Source organism: Temnothorax longispinosus, chromosome 8 (genome assembly GCF_030848805.1).
Source record: "Temnothorax longispinosus isolate EJ_2023e chromosome 8, Tlon_JGU_v1, whole genome shotgun sequence".
NCBI classification, from domain to species: domain Eukaryota; kingdom Metazoa; phylum Arthropoda; class Insecta; order Hymenoptera; family Formicidae; genus Temnothorax; species Temnothorax longispinosus.
In genome coordinates, this window is record NC_092365.1 from 16,412,306 (window position 1) to 16,433,793 (window position 21,488).

The 21,488-nt window shown below is 39.4% G+C and overlaps 6 protein-coding genes across 6 annotated transcripts; 3 read left to right on the forward strand and 3 right to left on the reverse strand.

Moving 5' to 3' along the window:
• The first annotated feature begins 61 nt into the window (after positions 1-61).
• Positions 62-1,080, forward strand: Uqcr-11 (Ubiquinol-cytochrome c reductase 11 kDa subunit). Its single transcript, XM_071786478.1, has 2 exons — positions 62-333; positions 790-1,080. The coding sequence occupies exons 1-2, from the start codon at positions 235-237 to the stop codon at positions 961-963; spliced, it is 273 nt and encodes a 90-aa protein (XP_071642579.1). The 5' UTR covers positions 62-234; the 3' UTR covers positions 964-1,080.
• Positions 1,081-1,106: 26 nt separating this feature from the next.
• On the reverse strand, positions 1,107-8,698 carry LOC139818038 (rabankyrin-5). The gene is made up of 13 exons (XM_071786438.1): positions 8,393-8,698; positions 8,134-8,323; positions 7,925-8,034; positions 7,577-7,836; positions 7,362-7,511; positions 4,390-4,793; positions 3,474-4,187; positions 3,103-3,375; positions 2,540-2,981; positions 2,267-2,464; positions 1,920-2,160; positions 1,537-1,792; positions 1,107-1,452 (listed from the first exon to the last, which is right to left on the reverse strand). The coding sequence occupies exons 1-13, from the start codon at positions 8,394-8,396 to the stop codon at positions 1,311-1,313; spliced, it is 3,384 nt and encodes a 1,127-aa protein (XP_071642539.1). The 5' UTR covers positions 8,397-8,698; the 3' UTR covers positions 1,107-1,310.
• On the forward strand, positions 5,571-7,305 carry LOC139818056 (uncharacterized). Its single transcript, XM_071786474.1, has 4 exons — positions 5,571-5,792; positions 5,880-6,039; positions 6,109-6,282; positions 6,358-7,305. Exons 2-4 carry the CDS (start codon positions 5,982-5,984, stop codon positions 6,633-6,635), a joined length of 510 nt encoding a protein of 169 aa, XP_071642575.1. The 5' UTR covers positions 5,571-5,792; positions 5,880-5,981; the 3' UTR covers positions 6,636-7,305.
• Positions 8,699-9,503: 805 nt separating the features above from the next.
• On the reverse strand, positions 9,504-11,385 carry Senju (UDP-galactose transporter senju). The gene is made up of 6 exons (XM_071786468.1): positions 11,104-11,385; positions 10,848-10,962; positions 10,714-10,760; positions 10,470-10,609; positions 10,245-10,388; positions 9,504-10,172 (listed from the first exon to the last, which is right to left on the reverse strand). Exons 1-6 carry the CDS (start codon positions 11,189-11,191, stop codon positions 9,696-9,698), a joined length of 1,011 nt encoding a protein of 336 aa, XP_071642569.1. The 5' UTR covers positions 11,192-11,385; the 3' UTR covers positions 9,504-9,695.
• Positions 11,386-12,073: 688 nt separating this feature from the next.
• Tbc1d23 (TBC1 domain family member 23) lies at positions 12,074-17,421 on the reverse strand. The gene is made up of 9 exons (XM_071786448.1): positions 16,966-17,421; positions 16,348-16,568; positions 16,065-16,269; positions 15,700-15,936; positions 15,249-15,624; positions 14,890-15,103; positions 14,472-14,807; positions 14,250-14,382; positions 12,074-14,172 (listed from the first exon to the last, which is right to left on the reverse strand). Exons 1-9 carry the CDS (start codon positions 16,992-16,994, stop codon positions 13,899-13,901), a joined length of 2,025 nt encoding a protein of 674 aa, XP_071642549.1. The 5' UTR covers positions 16,995-17,421; the 3' UTR covers positions 12,074-13,898.
• A 149-nt stretch (positions 17,422-17,570) lies between these two features.
• On the forward strand, positions 17,571-21,449 carry Tom70 (translocase of outer membrane 70). Its single transcript, XM_071786449.1, has 8 exons — positions 17,571-18,197; positions 18,706-18,879; positions 18,991-19,198; positions 19,363-19,498; positions 19,578-19,932; positions 20,027-20,260; positions 20,357-20,577; positions 20,726-21,449. Exons 1-8 carry the CDS (start codon positions 17,937-17,939, stop codon positions 20,907-20,909), a joined length of 1,773 nt encoding a protein of 590 aa, XP_071642550.1. The 5' UTR covers positions 17,571-17,936; the 3' UTR covers positions 20,910-21,449.
• The last annotated feature ends 39 nt before the right edge of the window (positions 21,450-21,488 follow it).

Genomic DNA, 21,488 nt, shown 5'->3' on the forward strand with positions numbered 1-21,488 from the left:
TCTCGCTTGGAAGCGTCAGCCAATCACATTGCGAGCACTACACCTCATTCTCCGGCAGCCGATTGGTCACTACGCGAATCTCGATCAATCGATGAATCGAGATAATCGTTCTTCCCGAACGTTCTGAATCTCAAGTTGTGGTTATCTTCAGCGGTTATTTCGTGGAGCTCCTTCCTTCGGAAAAGCTTGGAGGCAGTCGACTTCCACGACATCGGAATTATCTTAATTGAAGAAATGTCGAACATACAGAACTTCTTCAAGCGTTATCTGCCGGTAGTCAAGGCCGAAGAGGAAGAGGAAGAGGAGCTGGTGGATCCGCAGACAGTGCTTCGTGTAAGTGGCAATCGTTACATAATGTTTTGTCTTTCGAACGCGTGCAAATGTGTCGCCGATTTTTCGAAGCAAAGACACGTTCGATAAGGTTTGAGCCATGATCACGGTTCATATGCATTTTGTGATCTTGTCTTTTGAAAAATTTTTTAACCGGAAGAAAAAATTTACCAAATACCGGCATTCGATTTGGTTTTTAATATAAAAATGACAGTGTTTAATAAAATCGGAAAGAAATACGAGCTTAAACACAATTTCTTTTTACAATATACACGAGTATGCTTTCCCAGTGAAGCAAAACAACTGAATTGAAATCCGATTCAAATTTAAATCACCGTTTACACAGTTATTCATGTCGGAGTTATTAATAAAGAAATCGACATTAAGTATGCTCATGATAATCTAACAACATTGCTTTGTATTGCCATTTTAATTGACATCTGATTTTTCTTTTTGCAGGAGGAATGCAGTCAACTACCGAAATGTGCCAGTTTCAAGGAGAAATTAGACACATGTAACGACCGTGTCAATTCAAGATCCCACACGGAGGAAACTTGTCTAGAAGAGATCATCGATTACGTGCAATGCGTGGACCATTGCGTCGCGAAGACTCTGTTTAGTAAACTTAAGTAATTGCACATTATATTCCCATAAAGAGCCAATTGTTGTTCGCAATGTTAAAGCTAAAGAATATCTCTCGAGCGTTGTACATATATAATCAAATACTAGTAATAAAAGATTAACTTATTACACATGGAAATTATACCAACACGCGGTTTCCTCTTCATCTGTATTTCAACTCTATGAGATAGTTTTAACAAATCTGAACAATATGTATACAATAGGATACATAAAATATCAATGGCGTACAATTACACACAGACTTTCGGTTCAGTTCGTATCTGCCTTTTCTTCGTATAAAAAAATTTTTGGAATGATCTTTCCTTTCATCAGTTGTCGTATATAAATTCTTATTTCAACTATGACGGTTGAAGAGAACCGGTGCCCAGCAATACGTCGAAGCATACGTTGCATACGCGTACCGGCTTGTTCAAGCCAAATTTCAAGATCGGCACATCCTGACCGGAACACTTGCTGCACAAAATTCGTCCACAGTGTCGGCTGAAAAAAGAAAGGAAAATAAGATATATGCCCGTTTGAGAGATCAACATGTTCGATTTTTGTGTTAAAACGATCCGACGGTACCAATGATGCTTGCGCATTGTGAGAGAGAATTTTGTTCCGCACTCCAAGCAGCAATCCTTGTCGGACCACGGCGCTTCTTGCGTCAGGGAGTCCAACAGTCTATATAACAGCTGTTTCGTCGCTACTTGATAGTTGAAGATCGTAATTCCATCTTTATTCATCGAACCTAGGCACGCTCCGGCTTTCACTAGCGTTCTACAAAGATTGCCATTGCCCTTCATGTACGCGATCAACAACGGCGTGTTCCCATCCAAGTCTGAAATATAAATTCAATAGCAGACAGTGTAGACACATATAATATATGATTCAGTTAAGAGAGAGAGATTGCAATATGTCCTTCAGAATAATTTTAATCTTTTGAAATAATTTTTGTTCTTTTTTACCTGCGTTATTGACTGGATATTGCGACATGCATTCTAAAAATAGGTCGCATATCGTCGCAGCGTTGTCCCTCGCGCATCTAGCTAATTCGTGTAAAGGATTGCGACCCTTGAGATTCACCGCTTCCGCATCCAATGTACATTCGGTCAACAACGTCCGCACCACCGATACATGACCTTCTCTTACAGCTACGTGCAACGCGTTGTCACCGTCCGCGTTTACCGCGTCAAAGTTGATGTTGTTCTACGCAAAATAAACGGGGATTAGTTTGTCGCGAGATACCGTAGGTGTGTCGAGATTAGGACACGACTGTTGATTTCGGTGCTTAACGCACTAGTTTCTGTCTTACTTGCAACAACGCGGAAACGACAGTGGCGTGTCCCGCTTTGGCAGCCACATGCAGCGCGGTATTCCTATTTGCATCTGTATCGTTGACGCGAGCACCCGCTAAAATCAAACTTCGCACTAACATCTCGTTTCCCGACATGCCTGCGAGATGTAAGGGTGGCGTTTGCGTAACGTCGTGTATTCTCGAATTTACGTCTACCTGAAAAGAGACGATCGGCTGCAGATACTGGCTTCATATACAATGAACTATCCTAACGTAAGTTAAATGCAGTACCTGTATCGACAGTAAAAATAGAATGCTTTCCATGTCACCCTTCTGTATGGCAGTATGCAAGAAGTTCCTGCCCTTATTGTCGTATTGTTCGGCGGCCTTAGGTAATCTCTCTAATATCGCTTGTGCAGCTTTGTTGTTGCGGACTGTCAGGGCGGTTGCGAAAGGCGTCAGTCCCTTCTTGTCTCTCTTATTCAGATCTATATTCGGATGATACAGCAGAAGAGAAATGATCTGCGTATGCTGATTCTGTATCGCCACGTGCACAGGTGTTTTTCCCTCCGCGTCGCGGGCATTTACATCGGCTCCGTGCTCGATGAGCGTCTGAACGACTTGCTCGAGTCCCCATTGGCAACATAAATGTAACGGCGTGCACTCATCTCTTGCTTCGTCTCCGCCAGCACCGTTTGGACCAGGTCGTCTCGGAGCATTCAAGTCGCATCCACTATGACATAATAAATTGTCATTAAAAAAAAAATGAAATACAATATCTGAAATATTTTAAATAAATTGTTTGTGATAAATCGAATTATCATTTTTTTTTTCGATTGCAAAAATTTGCGCACCTTCTGATCAGAAACTGTGCGATATCCTCTTTGTTATCGTCGATCGCTCTGTGTAACAACGTTTGCTGACAGCCATCGGGGCCGGGACCCCAACAATCGGTGTCCGCTCCGTGTTTAACCAGGATTGATGCAGTATCTTCTTGATCCGAGTCCAAAGCGTCCCACAACGGGCATCCTATTGAGGTATCTACGCCTCGCCTGCAAAGAGCTTCCACCACTTCGCCCAGTCTACAATGTACGCATAGTTGTAACGGCGTTTCTCCATTGGCTGTTCTGCGCATACAAAATATAATTGTTAATAATTGTAAAAGATTGAGACTATGGTTGCGAGTCGATTTCTGTAAGTTTCAATTATTAATTATTAAACTCACTTTGCGTTCATGTCAGCACCATTTTCTAACAGAAATATTGCTGTAGCCGAATCCTCCTTCAATATCGCCTGATGCAACAACGTCAGGCCTTCTTCGTTGCGCTCATTCACGTCGGCTCCAGCCTTTATCAGAGCCAGCACGATATCTTTACCCTTCTTGAACGGTGCTTTAATAGCCAAGCTCAGAGGTGTCTCATTCGCGTTATTCTTAATAGTTAGCTGCGAATCCGAGCTTGTAGCGTCCAACAGCTCGATGACTATGTCAGTATACAGATTCGAAATGGCGAAATGAATTGCCGCGTCGCCAGTGGAAAGGGTAACGACATCGGTCGGCAGCCCGTTTCTCAATAGAGCGGGAGTCAGATCTTTTAAGCCGACTCTGCACGCTTCATGCAGTATCGTGAAACCTTCGTTGTTGGTTTTCGTTAAATTATTATTAGAATTTTCCACTAAGAATAACGCCGCTCCTTCTCTGCGTTCTCGCGTCAAGATATGGAGCAACGTGTCCCCGGTGGCATCGTACGTTGGATTCGGTATAGCGCCCTTAATTAATAGTTTCGACGCGAAGTATTCGTTGAAGGGTTCCGTCTTCATCGCGAAACACAACGGTGTGTCATCTTCGTTCGTAGTTTGATCTACATCTATATTCTTCGCCTCGAGTAACAGATCGAACAGCATCTCGTTTTTCTCCGAAATACAGCTGTGAAGCGCAGTCCTGTAAAAAGACGGAGAATATATATTATTAAAGAACAAGATCATAAGCAAGAAAGGAATAATCTTGATATATTTAGTTATAAACGCTCTACGAATTCTATTTTAAATTCTATCAATCATATAGCTTTTGCATTACTCAAAATATAACGTGAAAGCTAAAAATTTTCAAGTAGAAAGTTTTACACAGAGGGTGACAAATTTACCATCCCCTGTGGTCTTGCAAGTTCGGATCGATTCCCGCTTGGAGTAATCTCGATCCAACCGCCAGCATGTTTTCCGTATTGTGCTTCGCCATTAGATGCAAGGCAGTGCAGCCTTCCAATTGCTTAAGGTCAGCCGCATTCTTCGCGCCCTCGTTAATTCTCACAGCCTCGCATAACTTCTGCACGCTGCCATTGTTCTCCAGCTGCTCGATTATGAATTCGGACGAGTAGGAGTCTCCCTTTAAGATAGCCGAATGAAGGAGAGAAAGACCCCTCGCGTCCTTCGCGCTCAGATCCGCTCCGTGCTCCACGAGGGTGCGAGCCAGAGACGGCTGGCGAGTTTTCAGGGCAACTTCTAGAGCCGTTTCTCCTTTGTGATCCACAGCATTGACTGCCTTCGGAAGCTGAACATAAAATAGTCGCAACGTTATCATCAAGAAACAGAAGATATCGAGAGATTCGTCCTCTTCAGCTTGTTTAAAATTGATTTAAAGATTACTCTATAAAACGAGGTGCAATTTCACAGCTTGCAAGTTGCATTTTATCGCCAAAAGCATTTGTATTATAAATCTATACAGTAATGGAATATCTTAACAATAATAAAATAATAAAATAACAATAATAAAAATTATATAAAACAACGACGTTATAATTAAACACTTGTTTGCATTTTGAATAAACGTATATTTAAAGTAGCGTTTCAAATATTTTACTTTTGAAAAATAAATATCAAATCATAACAACAGTTGTAGAAACTGAGGTTTGAGAGTCACTGCTATCAGCGCGGCTGGCCTCTGCGTCAGCTGCGTGCGCTCGCGCTCGCGCGTGCACGTGTGCGTGTGTATACGCGCTGGAATGGCACGGACGGTATCGGGTCAGCGTGAAAAAGTGGAGGAAGTATGGAGATTATTTTCTGATATACATGGAAGACCGAAGGAGTATTAAGGCATCGCCGAGGCGGATGACGTGGCCTGCGGTCCGCCCAACCGACCGCAATCGGCCGTCGACCAGTCGTCGTTCCATTGCGTTTCTGATGCGTTGTCGCGCGAGGCGGGTCCGCGACGGTATCTCGTGGTGCGTGTCAAATCAGCAAGCCGTTACGATGCGTCGTTACGCAAACGGTGAAACCCTACGATAGGTGGGCACCGCTTATCCGCTGCTCTATTTGGCGACGAACGTCGATATGCCAGTGCACGCTAATTAAGAAGATAATGAGACCAGAAATAAGTCCGATTTGGAAAGATCATCCAGCGGTGAAATCTAGCGATTTCCAACGAATCTCAAACAGAAGATCTATCGACAATTGAAGGAGTAATTTAATTACCTATAATTGGGGCTTTTAATTCCGTGCAGGATAAGGTTACTTAGGCAAAACATCTGGACGATATCTTCTATCTTAATTGGTTGGTGAAATTTTAATCTTGAAGAGAAAGCAATAAAAATTTCATGTTAAACGTTAATATATAAATGTAATTCAAATATTGTTTCAGATTCTATCATTATTATTGAAATAAGGTGATCAAGTAAATACCTCATTACTGATTTAAGTAATAATTACTCCTTGATGGAATACGAACGATATCGTGAATAAAATGTACAGCTTAAAGACAAGTCTGCAGATTATGGTATTATGTATCAGTATTCTACCATGTATGTTTCTTTTTATATTATCGTTATGTAGCAAAAGAACGTGAGATTAATGTCTTGAATGTTTTATAGACATTTCACCAGGACAGGCGGAAGGTATTTCGTGTTTCAAGTGTCTCATGACGCTCGCAAACCCGGACGATACAGAAATGCTTTGTTCCCATTTCGATGGGAGTGCCAAATTCCAGGTGTTTTGTCCGACTTCGACACTTTGTATGAAGAGAACTGTTGAATACAAGTCTAAAAGTAGGTAGATGACTATCGCAAGCGTTACCACTAAGCGATAGGGCAGACGTTTGTTTATCGAGCTCCTTCTTTCAGCATCTATAGTGACCACTGTTCAGCGAGACTGCGCGCCTCAGAAATATACTTCTCACACTTACAATGACGCCGATAAACAGTGGTACAAAAAGGAAGAGGTCATAACATCCGCTTACGAGGAGGGTTGTTTTATTGGAGAACACAGAGGCGCACCTACTGGCCCACCCGAATACTGTTTTTGCAGTTTCCACTTGTGCAATTCATCTCCCCCGCAAATTGAGACGTTTAACAAAGTATGTGGGGCGATATTAGCGCTGCTAATTGTAAGATTGTTGTAATACTTTATAGTTTATCGCACATAATGTGTTTTTTAAAAGAAAGTGCAATTTGTACGAAAGTTTTGTGTGCACAAGACAAGCAAGGCTCTCCTGTTAATTATGGAGTGCAGAGATCCTTCGTAACAAATTGCAAATATCATACAATACAGAAATACAGGCCTATCCAGTATGAATGACCATAAACAATTAACATGTTTCATAAAATTGTTACATTAAATAATTTATTTTTAATTTTGTAATTTCCGAATTTCCATTTCGATATTTATAATTTGGAATAATACATGCTTTTGAATGCAAAAAAAAAATCTTTATCAGGAATTAAAGAAAGTATTCTGGAGTAATCTTTCTTAATTTATAGTTAGAAATATTTTATCTGCTAGTATCTATATATAAGCACTGCCAAAAAGTAAGACCAAAACTGTCATTTAATGTTCATAAACAAAGCATACTTTGTGCATGCAAGTACTTAACATTCAAACTCGAGCTGTGAATATTGATTATAATATTACCACATTTAAGATATTTAACACAATGACAAATTATAATATTAAATCTCTGTACTTTAGCAGTACAATATTTTCGTATTATGTTCATATGCATTGTATGAATTATGTAAGTAATTATGTAACAGCTGATTTGAAATTACTTCAATAAAATTTATTTCAATGCATATTGCGTCACGTTTGGGCTTTCAATGATCAAGAGGCAGGAGAAGAGAACTCTTACCTCAGCATTGTGTTCCACCAAGTACAAAAACACGACGTCCTCGCGCATCAAGCGTACCGCTGCGTGCAAAGGATATTTACTCTTGGTTTGCAGTAACTTGTACAGCAGAGAACCTGGCATTTCCTTAAAGTCCTCGCCCGTCAGATCTTCCTGCAAGATGCATGGGTATTTTAGATATAAGGTTAATAGCTTTACTCTGGCAATTGTGATCTTACCCAATGTGCTGAAATCAAGGAGCTGCAATGCTCTTTCAATTTCAGAGTGCCCAGTTCCTCGGCAGCCGAGTACAATCCCACGCAATTCTTCAACCCCACTGTCCCAATCAGATACCTTTCGCACTGATCCACCAACTCGGACAGCTGAAAACCAGCCGCCGCTTTCATCAAATCCAACGTCAAGTGTTCCTGAGCCACTTTGCCTGTGTAAATCCATTTCAGCAGCACTAACGCAACGGCGCTGCTTAAATTGCTCCAATCTGGGAACAATCGTGATAAACATAACAATGTAATTAAAGTAAGAACAAGACACGGACGAATATGCGACGATATACAAGCTTATCTAACCTAAAACGGTCTTTTCGACAAGGGCCGCGTCGCTGAAGAAATCAGTCCTGGCAGACAGCACGAATTTGTGTGCCGGTATCTCTTGGTCGGTCAATTTTATACTTATATCACTGAAAACACAATTTTCGGAATCAGAATCATTAATCCTCTACGTTATTGTTATTACAAAAAGACGGCTGAGATTTCAGGTTATACGCGTAAGGCGATACCTGTAACGATGCTGACAGTACAAGGATGCCACCGTCGCCAGGAGTCTGCCGGCAAATCCGCCCTCCTGCTTCTCGGCCGTGGCGACGGCGTACTCCCGTTGCAGCTCCGCGTTCGAGTTGTACAAATTGACGTATTGCTCCCGCAGCAGGGCCAGATGATGCTGCCACTTCTGCGCCTCCGTCGGGTCCTCTGAAACGGATCAGCGTCCGTGTGAGAACGCGTGAACTTGGCGAGGATGGCCAGGTGCCGAAAACTTACCCATGATCGAAAGAGAAGGGGAGAGAGAGAGAGAGACAGAGACCGTCACGTCCGACGTTCCGAACTCGGTGCTATTCGACGCGACGTTATCGTTCGTGGCGCGGGCCCGCCGCGCGTTAACGCACGCTCATTAGCACGCGCACCGGATCCGTCGGCGAGGAGAGACGCGAGAAAAAAAAAGGAGACGGCCGACGACGAGCGAGATTCCGAGGGGAGGATCGTCGGGACCCTCGGGAGAACGCAGAACGCCGCCGCGGCACACCGCACATGTGTCGCGCACACACACTCACGCCCACGACGTCATTACGGGATCTGTCATCGCACGCGCTCGCACGCACGCACACGTGCGCGACGAAGAGAGACGACTTGAAAGAGAAAGGGAGAGAGCGGCTGTTCCCCTCCTCTTCTTGACAGTGAATTATCAAGGATTTTTTACAGATCGCTTCGCTCAGCTTCTACGAATAGATTGGAATAGATAATGAAAAGTGGCGCGATCGCGAAGTCGCTCGTCACGCGGAAGAGAACGAATGTATTCGGAGGAAAGACAGTGTGATGATGGGAGGGGGCGACGAGGAGCGCAATTAGTTAAATGGTCTTTAAATTTAAAGCCGCGACGTTGCGCAAAGTGACCAATGAAGAAGACGCCTGCATTGGCCACCTTATGATCTCGATTGAATGAAGCGATATGAATCGTTTTGCGAGAGTGTTAATTAAGGCTGATTTTCACGTATCTGGGGCCTGGGGCGAGCGATTTGGAATAAATCGGAATTGAAATCCAAAAGCTAAAACGTTTAACTATCTTTCCTTGTCCAGATATCGAATTTTATTATAAAAGATATCCGTAAAAATAAAAATTCAAAGAACAAGTAATACGTGATTAATGTTTCACTCTGATATTTCTGCGAAATACCCTTTTTTTTAATAGGAGATTAGATATATAATACAAACACAGCTATAGAGAAAGACACTAGAATTTGATAAGGTATCGCAAAGTATTGCCACTCAGATCTTAGTCTATTTCGTTTCCGTTTAAAAAAGCTTTGAGAATATAATATAAAAATATTTTTTCGCGATTTATATCGCTCGTTAAATTATCTTAATTTTCTATTGATTTGTTGAAAGAAACTGATATTTTTATTCAAGCGTTCAGTCATTATCTTAAATTAACAACCTTATATCACATAATCATCGTCGCGCGATAAAGCATATAACGGCTTAAGGCTAATGGTAACGTACACTTTGTTTTGCAATTTCAGTTGGCGATTACATCGTCATTTGGAAAAAGAATTTATAATACTGTCGTTTACACCAGAAGCTTCCCACTTTCCACTGTCTCTTTAGGTTGAACGTTCTGTACGGGATTTCTCGAATATAAAACGACGGCGAAGCTCACCATAGCTATAGAAACGATGGTGTTCGTGCTAATAGGTATGCTAAATAGTATCCAGCATAGCATCGCTGTAAAAATCAGCTCCACCGCGCTAGCGAAGGTCTTCAATATGGAATTCAAGGTCTTCAGGAAGAAGCTCGTTATTATCCCGACGAGCGAATTGTTCAACATAATTAGGATTACTTTCGGCTGCAGAAACGTACCGATCTCGACATTGGTCAGCGTTTCGTCAACGCCGTTCGTGAATGCGCTTAACAGGACAATCGCCACAATGTTGCAGAAAATACTGTCGATGTACATAAATACGTTCTGTATAAAAATGTCGATGTCCGCGCCTTGACGTTTCAGCAAATATTCGTTATACACCCCGGCTAAGCAGGAGCATGTTGTCTGTAAAGCAAGATGTTTTTCAAGATAACATCGATGTACTCCATTCTCATATATCAGTGATAGGTGACTCACTTGTACAAGAATTAGAAGTAGAAAAATATCTACGTGGAATTCCGTGCCAAGGACGTGGGCGTCGAAGTGCTTTACCATGCAGCCGACTGTCAAGATCACTAGAGAAAACCACTGTGTCGCGGACAACTTTTTGCTAAATATGACCTAGAACAAATCAGAATTCTTACATCGCCTGTTCAACACGTCGTTGCTCTACTCCTACACTAAAAACAATATTATTGATACCTGGAAAATGATTCCCGTAAGTACAACGCGGAGTTGCAGCAAGACGTAGTAAGTCGTGGGGTCGAATCTAGCCAGATTGACAAATGCTAGATTGTTGTACAGGCAATATAAAAGCGCAGGTATCATGTATAGCAGAAGCACTAAAAATTGACAGAAGTTTTCTTTAGTATCCTTTGGAAATCGATCGTGCTGGGCATTTATATAGTAAGTTCCTGGAATTCTTTATCTCTATTTTTAATCTCACCCTTTTTATTCTTCCTCGTCTCCTGGAGAAGCGTTAGGATGCTATTACTGCAAATTCAGAATTAATACTGATTAGAAAAATCAAGCTAAGATAAAGTCAGCTGTAAACAAACTACGAATTCTCGAGTTGCTTACTCTTTGCAATAGAGTGCTGTGGATATGACCAATTTCAGAACTTCTGTCATCAGCACAACTGCCACAATATTATATTCGTAGCGGCCGCTTCTCTGAGACCACGTCACGAGAATACCTGCAGGAGATTATTGCATTCCGATGTCAAATTTAACGGCAATTCACGTTTAATTAATAAAATCCCTGTTTTATTTTTCTCATTTGTTGCTTATAGCAAGCAAGATGAGAGGGTTGCTTACAAAACATGTGATCAACATACCTTGGTTTATGAAGAGAGCTATATAGGAGATGAAAATAACGGGACTCCACCTTCCCGGAAACAATTCGCCCCAGTTTATCCCTCCCATCCTTCGACTTTTCTTGGCCACTTCAGCTTGAACAATTTTGGGCCATCACGTTTGAGAGTCATTCCTTCTCCGGTTTTGTACGTATGCACGTCAACGCGCACCAGCAAAGGCCGGATACTGGCTGATACTACTACACATATCAACACATTCTGCGCATGTGTGCGTACGTTCCAATAACACACATATATACGCCACGCTTTCGCCAGCTGCGCGAATTCTACTATTTATATATTTATCTCAATCTCCAAAATGCCTTCATTATACTCATGGTCATTTATACTCCAAACGTAGAATTATATAAATAAATGTACGTATATCGTGTGTTTATTAACCTGTAGAACCAGTTATTTTTTTATCTACAAACTGGATTTTCCGTCGTTTACTATGTTGTGCATATTTAATCGCGTACTTTTGCTGTTGTCGCAAAATTGAAGAAAATCTATAATCTATAACGATGAAATTTTTTAACGATGTAATTCCAAAATAAAATTTTTTTTAATAATGAAGAACCAGCACATCATTTTCTTAGATAATTTTTTTTTCTTAATTTATTTTTAGTGGAATAGAAATAGAAAGGACATAGTAAATTACTGTATTTAAACATATGTCTTACAAAGTATCGTACTTAGCGCTGAAAATGCTGATAATGGCGTATCAGTAATGATATGGTACCGGCTTCTAAGTTGACTAATATTATTTTTTAATCTATACAGGAAAAAAAAATATATATACATGTATACATATACATATACACGTATACAATCCCACAAATCCACATCTATTTTTCTATAAATTATACTAAATTATTTACAGCGTTGATATTAGGAATAAGAGTTTTGTCGTTTAATTAATTCGATAAAGGAATTTAATACAGTGTTTGCGTTACTTTGTTGTTAACTTTTTATTATATATATATTATTTCTGTAATATATTACATGGCCTTTTTGTTATATACACAATACACATCTATAAACATGTATTTGGGAGTTTTCGACAATTTCCATACGTTTAATTTCTTAAAAGTTGATTTTCTATTGCTGTCTATATGTGACTCATTTCCACCTTTCATCTCAAATTGTCTGTTCGGAAGCACATATATGAAAAGTTTTCATTATCACATATACTCGCACGATGTGTATTATTGATAATTTAAAACCTATATATATATGTTGCATACAATTGTCGGTGTTGATAATACTCAAATTGTTAACAACATATATGTACATTCTCCAGTTTTCTAGTAAATCTTTATATAATTTTTAGATGTTAAAAATTTTTTTTTTAGTTGATTTAACTAATTTATGTGTAAATGTAAACGTATAAGTAAACGTAAAAAATCCGCATTCTCAAACAATAACATACAAGCTATGCGCAGCTACAGGAAAACTCATTTATTAATTTATTAATAGAGCATATAATACCGAAATTCTCATAGATTATAAAGAGGCAAGTAATATGCAATATTAACTACTACAACTTATCACAAATATAAATTAAAGAAGATACAGAGCTTCCCTGAAGTAAAACTTTGGGATTTTATTCACTTAAGAATTTCAGGGATACCTTACATACTTTCGTTTTAGTATTGATATTATAAAAAATATATATATCTTGTGTAAGCACAAGTTTTGCAAAGAAATAGGAAAAATATTATAATATTTATAATATTTTGTTACCGAAAAGATTTGATTGATAATTATAAGCTTGTTTTAAAAATTTCAAGTATTTTCTTCTAATGTAGAATAGCTAAAACTGGCTCTGAAAAATTCAGAAGAGCAGATATTGCGAAAGGTACTATTTGCCTGCAAATATTGCACCTAATATTCACTTATATAATTTGTATAAATAAGTTACTTCCTACGAAAACACATTTGCAATATGGCGATCTATAAAATGCAAATATTCGAGCATGTAGAAATATATTAAAATCACGTTAGGACCACGATGCCAATTAAAGTAGATAAATATTTTTGAATACTTATTCCTCCTATGCACGAACACAACCAAAGAAACAATCAACAATGTGCATTAGGCAGGCACATACGTATTAGTATCAACTTAGCTCTTTGCATTTTCCACTTTCTACAGAATCTTAATCTAATCAAATAGTCTTCGCTAACGTTAGCACTGCGAAAATTTTATGCAAATTGTCACGCAACAAAGATTCGGAGTAGAGGCCTTTAGATATTTCTATTAGAAATCTAATTTCTAAATTGTTTGGCTAACAATAATTATATATAAACGTGATTTACAAAGTTATGAACGCATTGGTTTTTAGGTCAGTCATACCGTCATGATATTGAAAAAAGTATAAATGACGTAAAATTATCCGATTAATTAAACATAAGAAATTACATGGACATTTTCATAAAAATTAATCTGTTCGTAATACAATTATATGTAGTTCCCACAAAAATTAACAATATCGGAAATATTTTTACTCAACGTCTAAAGTTTATCGTTTTTCTTAATTATTCTGTTGTCCATATCCAGTGTATATCTCTATATTGATTCAAATGACTATATTTAATACAATAAAAAATGAACGAATAATTACCTCAATAAATAATCGTAAAAAAAATCAAATAACTGGTTTATACCGAAGATACATTTTTTAGGAAAAAAAAACTGCTTATCATAAATTAAAGTTTATAACATCTGTACATTAGCTGAAATTGCTTTATAAATAAAATACGTGTCCATAATATTAATCTGACGTTTTCAGTTGTCTCATGATCTGTTGCGTGATTAACTTGGTCGCTTCGCTCGCGTTTGGTATAAGAAATTTATCCATATCGGAAATAACCGTGTCATTATATTGTGTCGTACCGTATTTAAAAGTTATTAGATCGGCGTGCCGCTTTCTCGACGTTATTTTGACGATACTCGTTAAGGGACGTTTCACGATTACGTGTGCGGCGCCTTTTCGCTCCGGGATTTCTCGCAGTACTATAAGATGACTATCGGTAACCAATAGTTGACTGAAACAAAAAAACCGTGCACACATGATTATCTCTATGTATCGAAAGAAAATCCCTTTTTCTTATCTATTGCTCACCTATCACAGAGATCGCCATTAACTTTCACCTCTTGGCATTTAAAGGAATGTAATAACCTCGGATCCTTCATCCATTGTTGTATAGATACTACTTCGATAGGCTCTTCACTTTCATTATTAGTCATTGTCATATCTACGAGAGACAGGTCGTCAGATTAAATTAGTTTCCTCTACGATAAGCAATTCGAGATCACTTAAGGATAATCTGAAGAATGTAATTACCTATCTCTTGATCGTCGTCTATACTAAACACAGGCGCGGTCTTTCTCTGACGTCTAATATAGTCCAAGTCTTTGCTATCTCTCTTTTCCATATTGCTATTGACATTTGCCGTAGGATTGACAATATAATCAAATAACTTTCCCTTTACTTCCTGACTCTTTAGTTTCATAGCTAATCCAATCTTGCCCAAGAGATCCGAATTGTTGTTTTTGACTTTAATTGGGCTTGCTTCGTTTGAATTTTCCTCTAACATATTAGCATTACACACTAGACAATGTTGCGACGTGTGATCAATGAGACTTGACACCACTTCGTCACCGAAATATTCATGAATGGCTGAAAACAAAATCATAATTATATATGAAGAGAATATAAATTTATCTTGGTCAAAGTATATCAAAAAATAAAGAATAAATACCCTGATATCCAGAGGTAACCATGCTCACGTATTGTGTATGTTTTTGTAAAAAGGACGCCACTACCATATGCGTGTAGCGATCTTCCTCTTGTCTACCGCTTCCCAGAAAGCAAAGATGTTCTCCGCCAGCTTGCGAACCAACAGCTAATGCTTGACGCTGAGCTTGTAGTAAGCCTTGTACGGCTGTAGCAAACGCGGCAGGTTCTTGCAGCATCTAAAAAGATAGAAATATATTTGATTTTCTTTTATACCAAAATTTATAGTGTTACATACATGATTTTAATAAATTTTAAACTGTTAACTTAATATAGATCTAAAAAAAATTTTTTTAAGTACTTTTGTGTAATTCAATAATTTACCAAGTTGCAATCGAGATGAAACGCCGTTGGTAAGTGGCCTGCGTTATACTGTTCGGCAGGCCTACAATCCACAAGAAAGAATCTAACAGACTCAACGGTGCCATTGGGTACGGATGGAGCTTCGATAGCATTTTCTACTAATTCTTGCGCCGATACAGGTAAACACAATGCGTGGGATATTAGCTTTTCATCAGAGCTTTCACCAAACATTACGGGATACAAGTCCTGTTTGAAAGACGTTGGGGTCTTCATTGCATAATACTGCGCCAAGGAACAGAAATCGGTTACATCTTCCGCTTCCAAAGCACAAGGCATTACTGCTATCGCGTCTATTATACTTTGTTTGTCCTCGTCTTTCATGCTCAAAATTTGCTCTCTACAAAGATAAGAATTACTTTAGATAATGTGAACAAATATACAATACCTGAATATCAATTTAATCAATATTAACCTGGCATTTATAACCATGATAAGTGAGAGGAACAGCATGAAAAAGGGATCGGCCTGCATGAAGTATAGGTCCCACATTGTACAGACCGCTGGTAATGAACAGACACCGGCGAAAAGGGTATTCATCCATACTTTCGTATATTGATCGGGTGATATCCTTTTTGTGTCCAGGAAGGAGCACAGTTCTGGCTCATGATAGAGAAGCAGCAGTCTCAAGACCGAGCTATATGTTTCGCCTCTAAAAAAATAGTTAAAAGTATCATGAAAAAAAATTTGTTATTAAGTAATAAATTTTATATTAACACTAATAACAATATTTATTCAAGTAAGCAAAAAGATGACTATTACACAGATTCTCTTCCTTACCTTGGAATATAAATATCTCTTATTGCCTCAAACAGATTATAAGTTGCAGCGCGCGGTAATTTTAAAGCTATTAAAGGACCTAATAGTTCTAGCCATCCATTTCCTCTTTCGTATCGTTTACACTTACTTTTACAATAAAATGTTAGTATGGACTCAAGATCGGAAACCACCGAGACTTTATCTTCGTCGTCGTTTCCGAGTTTTGCTGCAATGTTTGATAAACAGCTGTTAATAAATATAAATGAAGCCTCCATAATACCTATCCTTTCAACGTCAAACTCACCGACAAACTGTTGACAGTCGTCGCGAATTATATTTTGCTCAGGTAAATCGTAAACTTCGCTAAACTGGCTCAATTGATCACCTCGATCAGTAACGTAGAGGCAAGCCAGCCAGACGTCCGGTCTTAAACTTGTAGGGATGGGTTGGCCTTTACAAATGGCATATATATCAGACGCAGACGGTGCTTCCGTGTCGAGCAACGCCGCCTCCAGTTCCAACACCCTGAAACAACAAGGAATCAACTTGGAGCTAATGGAAATGACAAAAACTGCCATTTGAAAGTATGTAAATTGAGGATACGTAAGCACGACTATATAGCCATTTGAGTCTACGATTTACACGGATGTAGCGTATTAATTAGCATGTTAATTAGCAAAAGCTTTGAAACGATATTACGTAATTCGCGTTGCTCCGCTAACAAAAAACATCCTCTACTGCGCTCTGTCGCAGCTGCACGCGTGCAACGCTGCATTCTCTACGTTTCACGTGTAAGCTTCGCGCGCTGCGAACTGCGTCGCGGATCGACGGAAATCAGGCGGACGTGAAGTCCGGCGTTCTCGTCGAGGAGACGCGTCGTCGTCTCCCGACGGGGCAAGAAAGCCGCGCGATCTCGGCTCACCAGGTGTTCTCGTCCTCTTGTAAGGCCATCGCGGCGAACGTCCGACAGCGACGTCGTCCGGAGTGTCCGAGACGAGCGCGAGCAAACGGAGATAGTCCTGATCTGAGATTTACGTCCTTGAAAACCGTCTACGAGCACGCGAAGCACGACTTCGGTCGCTCAGCATTCCTCGGGGATCTCGCGCGAACGGGAACTTTCATGTCAAACGACGACACTCTCTCAGTTCCGACGGGTTAGTGGCATGACAGCCGATAAAACGTAGCTGAACGGCCTGAACGTAGCTGCTGTTGACAGACCGCCCGCCATTTTTCCGGCGTGGTTCCGCGCACGCGCGGGATACGCCGCGCGAATCTCGAATCTCGACGCGTCGTTTTAATTCAAATTCTGCGGAATTGCCGACTGCAAAGTTTCCAGCTGTGTAATTCATCATCGTCATCGCTAATTAACTTTTTCCTCCTTCCATATATTAAACAAGACTAATTATTGAAAGATTAATTATTCTATCTACAAAATTTAATAAAATCTAGTACAGGGTATCGATCGATGACTATATCATAAATAATCGATTAATTAATCGAAATCGAAGTGGCCGCGAGCCGCGACACTCGCCGAGGGGGCGCTGCCGCACGAGAAATCTTTCACGCGACTGCCGCGCATCGCGATACCCCGGCCGGAATATTCCGGATACTCGTCGGCGACGTCGGCATCGAGGACGGCGAGGACTACCGAGGACGGTCGAGAAGATCGCCCGCAACGCGAACAGGACCGGGACCGAGGAGTGGACGCGTCCGCATGATCGTCGCCTGGACCGCGCGTTTCCTCGTGCTCTCGCAGCCTCGTGGTGTCCTACGTCGGTGAGAGAGAGAGTGAGAGATTCGTCGTCCTATCCAGGTCTCCTCGTCGCGATCCCGGTGGTGCTGGGTGTCACGTCGTGACCGTCCGCGCGCGGCTAACGATTCCCGGTCGTAGGAATGACCGCCTCGAGCGGCGTGGCCGGCAGCAGCCCGCTGCCGAAGTGGCAGCTTGCGCTCGTGGTCGGGGCGCCGGTCGCCCTTGGCCTCGGCTACATGTACTACAGGAACAGGCACAGCGGCAGCGGCAAGGTCGACGAGCCGGAACGCGACAGGTTCAGGAGCGGCGCGGCCAAGGAAAACGGCGCGCCCGCCGACAAGCAGATCTCCATCGACGGCGATTGCCTACCCAAAGTGCCTTCACCCGCGGCCGAGCCGGAGGTTAAGACCGCCTGCCTTATCTGGGAACGTCCGATAGATCGCGAAAATCCATTTATCCGAAATTAAGAAAGAGGGTATCTTATGCTATATCAATGTCACGTTTGTCGGTGTCTCTTAATTTCTAAGAAACGTCATGAGTGATAAATTCGTTTACTTCACCTGTATCGTTGGTAGTCGTAATTATACCATTGATGTGTCGAAATGCTGTTATCAGAAGCGATAATTTTAAGTAAATAATACTGCCAGCAAATGCTGCTAAACTTTGTGATAATAAGATTGTGATTGTAAGATACGTAGTTTGTGCACGTGATAAGTGGACTTTTCTGGTCGATCAAGGCTTTCTTAGTATATATTTGTTTATCTCTTAGAACTTAAATGAAATAATTCGTAATACCTTTCATGTGGTGGCATTATATACGTCTAGAATATTTTAGATTATATAGATAATATCATAGATTGAAGAAGATAGTACTTTCATGACTGACCTGAGCAAATTCTTTTGTTCTAGACTCCTTTACAAAAGGCGCAGAAGTATAAGAATGAAGGAAATGTACATTTCAAAACGGGAAAATATGACGAGGCTATTGCTCGATATAATAAAGCAATCGACGTTTGTCCAAAGGAGAACGTGGAGGACCTCGCGACTTTTTATCAAAATAGAGCGGCTGCGTATGAGCAATTGGTAATAAAATTGATTATACTAATGATAAGCCATGAAAATATGATTTTAATCGATTGTCTAAGTTGTTGCGATATATAAGTTTTTTTACACAATTGTAATTGCAACTTACAGAAAAAATATAGTGCTGTAAAAGCAGACTGTACAAAAGCGTTAGAATTAAATCCAAGATATGCAAAAGCTTTGCTACGTCGGGCACGTGCTTTAGAGCAGATAGGGGACTTGGAAGCTGCCTTGGAAGACGTGACTACCGCATGTATTTACGAAGGCTTTTCTAATCAGACTTCCCTTTCATTGGCAGATAAGGTCTTGGAAAAACTTGGTGAGTTACACGTACACAAAAGCACTTGATATTAAATAAAATACTACTACCATTATTATCTACAAAATTATATGTGATTGATGACTGGGATAGTTCAAAACCCTTATGAAAATGGATATAGTTTTTTAGTAACTTAAGTAAAATTGAGTAAAAATTATTTTCAGGGAAACAACACGCCCAGGAAAATTTGGCAAACAAAAAGTTTATAATGCCAAGCAAGCATTTCATCAAAACTTACATTATGTCTTTTCCCAAGGATCCAGTGTTTTCTAGACTTCAGCATCCGGAAAATATTCCAGAGTAAGTATCGGCAGAAGAGACAGTTTCTGATAATTTTGATGTTTACTTTTTAATGTAATGTTCGTGATTTGATTATCAGATTTTTCAAAAAACCATTACAAGCGTTGAAAGACACGGAATACGATGATATAATACCGCTGTGCACGGAAATTATTAAAAACCCCGAATTTGACACGTTACCTTCATCTAAACTAGAGGTGCTATTATTACGAGCTACGTTTCACTTACTTTTGGGCGAACACGATGCTGCAATCCAAGATTTTGAAACGATATTGAGCAGCGAAGATGCGTCCGATGACGTGAAGATAAACGCCCTGATAAAGAGAGCGACATTATACATGCAACTCGATAATCCCGAAATGACTTTTAAAGACTTTGATTTAGCCATTAGTATGAATTCAACTTGTAGCGATATCTATCATCATAGAGGACAGGTATGCGTCTTTGGATACATTTTTCTTGCACGCGTATAAGTGCACATATAAAATAATGTAATAATACGATAATGATGCTTCTTTATCAATTTAGGTAAATTTGCTCATGAACAGAATAGACGAAGCTAAGCTCGATTTTGAAATGGTCGTTGAATACAATCCAAACTTTGGCATAGCATACGTGCAAAAATGTTACACGGATTATCGTTTTGCGATGTTCAATAGAGATGTAGGATTAGCCGAATCGGCTGTGAGAGACTTTGAGAGAGCTTTCGAGAAGTACCCAGATCCTCCTGAATGTATATACTGTTATATATTGTATGCTCAGGTACGTAATTGTAATTTCTTAAAAAAAAATAAGCGATAAATTATTACTGCTGTACACATTTTGACTTATTGGTGAAATTTTCAATAATCATTGTAGATGATGTCCGAAACTCAACAATACCAGAAGGCTGATACTTATTTTGCTAAAGCAATAGAGAAAGATCCGGAGAACGCAACTGTCTATGTGCACCGAGGTTTACTGCAATTGCAATGGAATGGTAATGTTGATAAAGCTGTGGAATACATTTACAAAGCGATAGAATTGGACGAGAAATGCGAGCTTGCATATGAATCACTAGCAAGTATCGAAGTACAAAGGTATGTTTCCAACGTAATTGTTCACAATGATTATTGCATGTATGTTGGAATTATTTAAGTGATCCAGTTGCGATCACATACGTGACTGAAAAATCCGAAGATATTCTAATAAAAATATATTCTAAATTCAATTTTTTTTCTTTCACAGAGGAAATATAGAGGAAGCAATAATATTATTTGACAGGGCTTTGGTATTATGTCGTACATTCATGGAACTGACACACATATACAGCTTGAGAGACGCTGCAAAAACACAACTTAATATAAAGAATCGATTAGGTATGGACGTCATTCGGTCGTCCTCTCGATTCATCCCGAATTCCATGTTCTAAATTATTAAGAAATTAAAAATAAAAGACCACTGTTACTAAACTACAAAAATCAAATTTTATGTTAGTACATCAATCATCACAATATCATACAGGGTACCTCAAAAACCGAAATATGCAAATAGTTTTGCATTATTATACCGCATTATTTTATATATATACATATATATATAACCACTTTTAGTTCTAACATTTGATCTGACTTACACAAAGAAGTTAGTGACACAATGTACTAGTTATAGATCATCAAAGCTTTAAAGTATTTGTTAGCATGATAAACAGTTATTTAGAATTGCTCAAATTTTACTTTGTAAGATTTTGTGCTTGTGCAGATATTAAAATTGGTTGTGTATTATTTGAGTAATTTTATAATTATAATCACAAATTTTTTAATTCCTAAAGAATGAAGTATATTTATGTATCTTTGCTTAGAATACTTTACATGTTAAAAATAGCCTATTATTGAAAATTCATACGAAATCTTTTTATGCGATTGTTTTTAATAAAGTTATACATATATAAAGTTTGTATAATAGAGAGAAACTTATACAGAAGTTATTTTATGGTTATTCCTTATTTTAT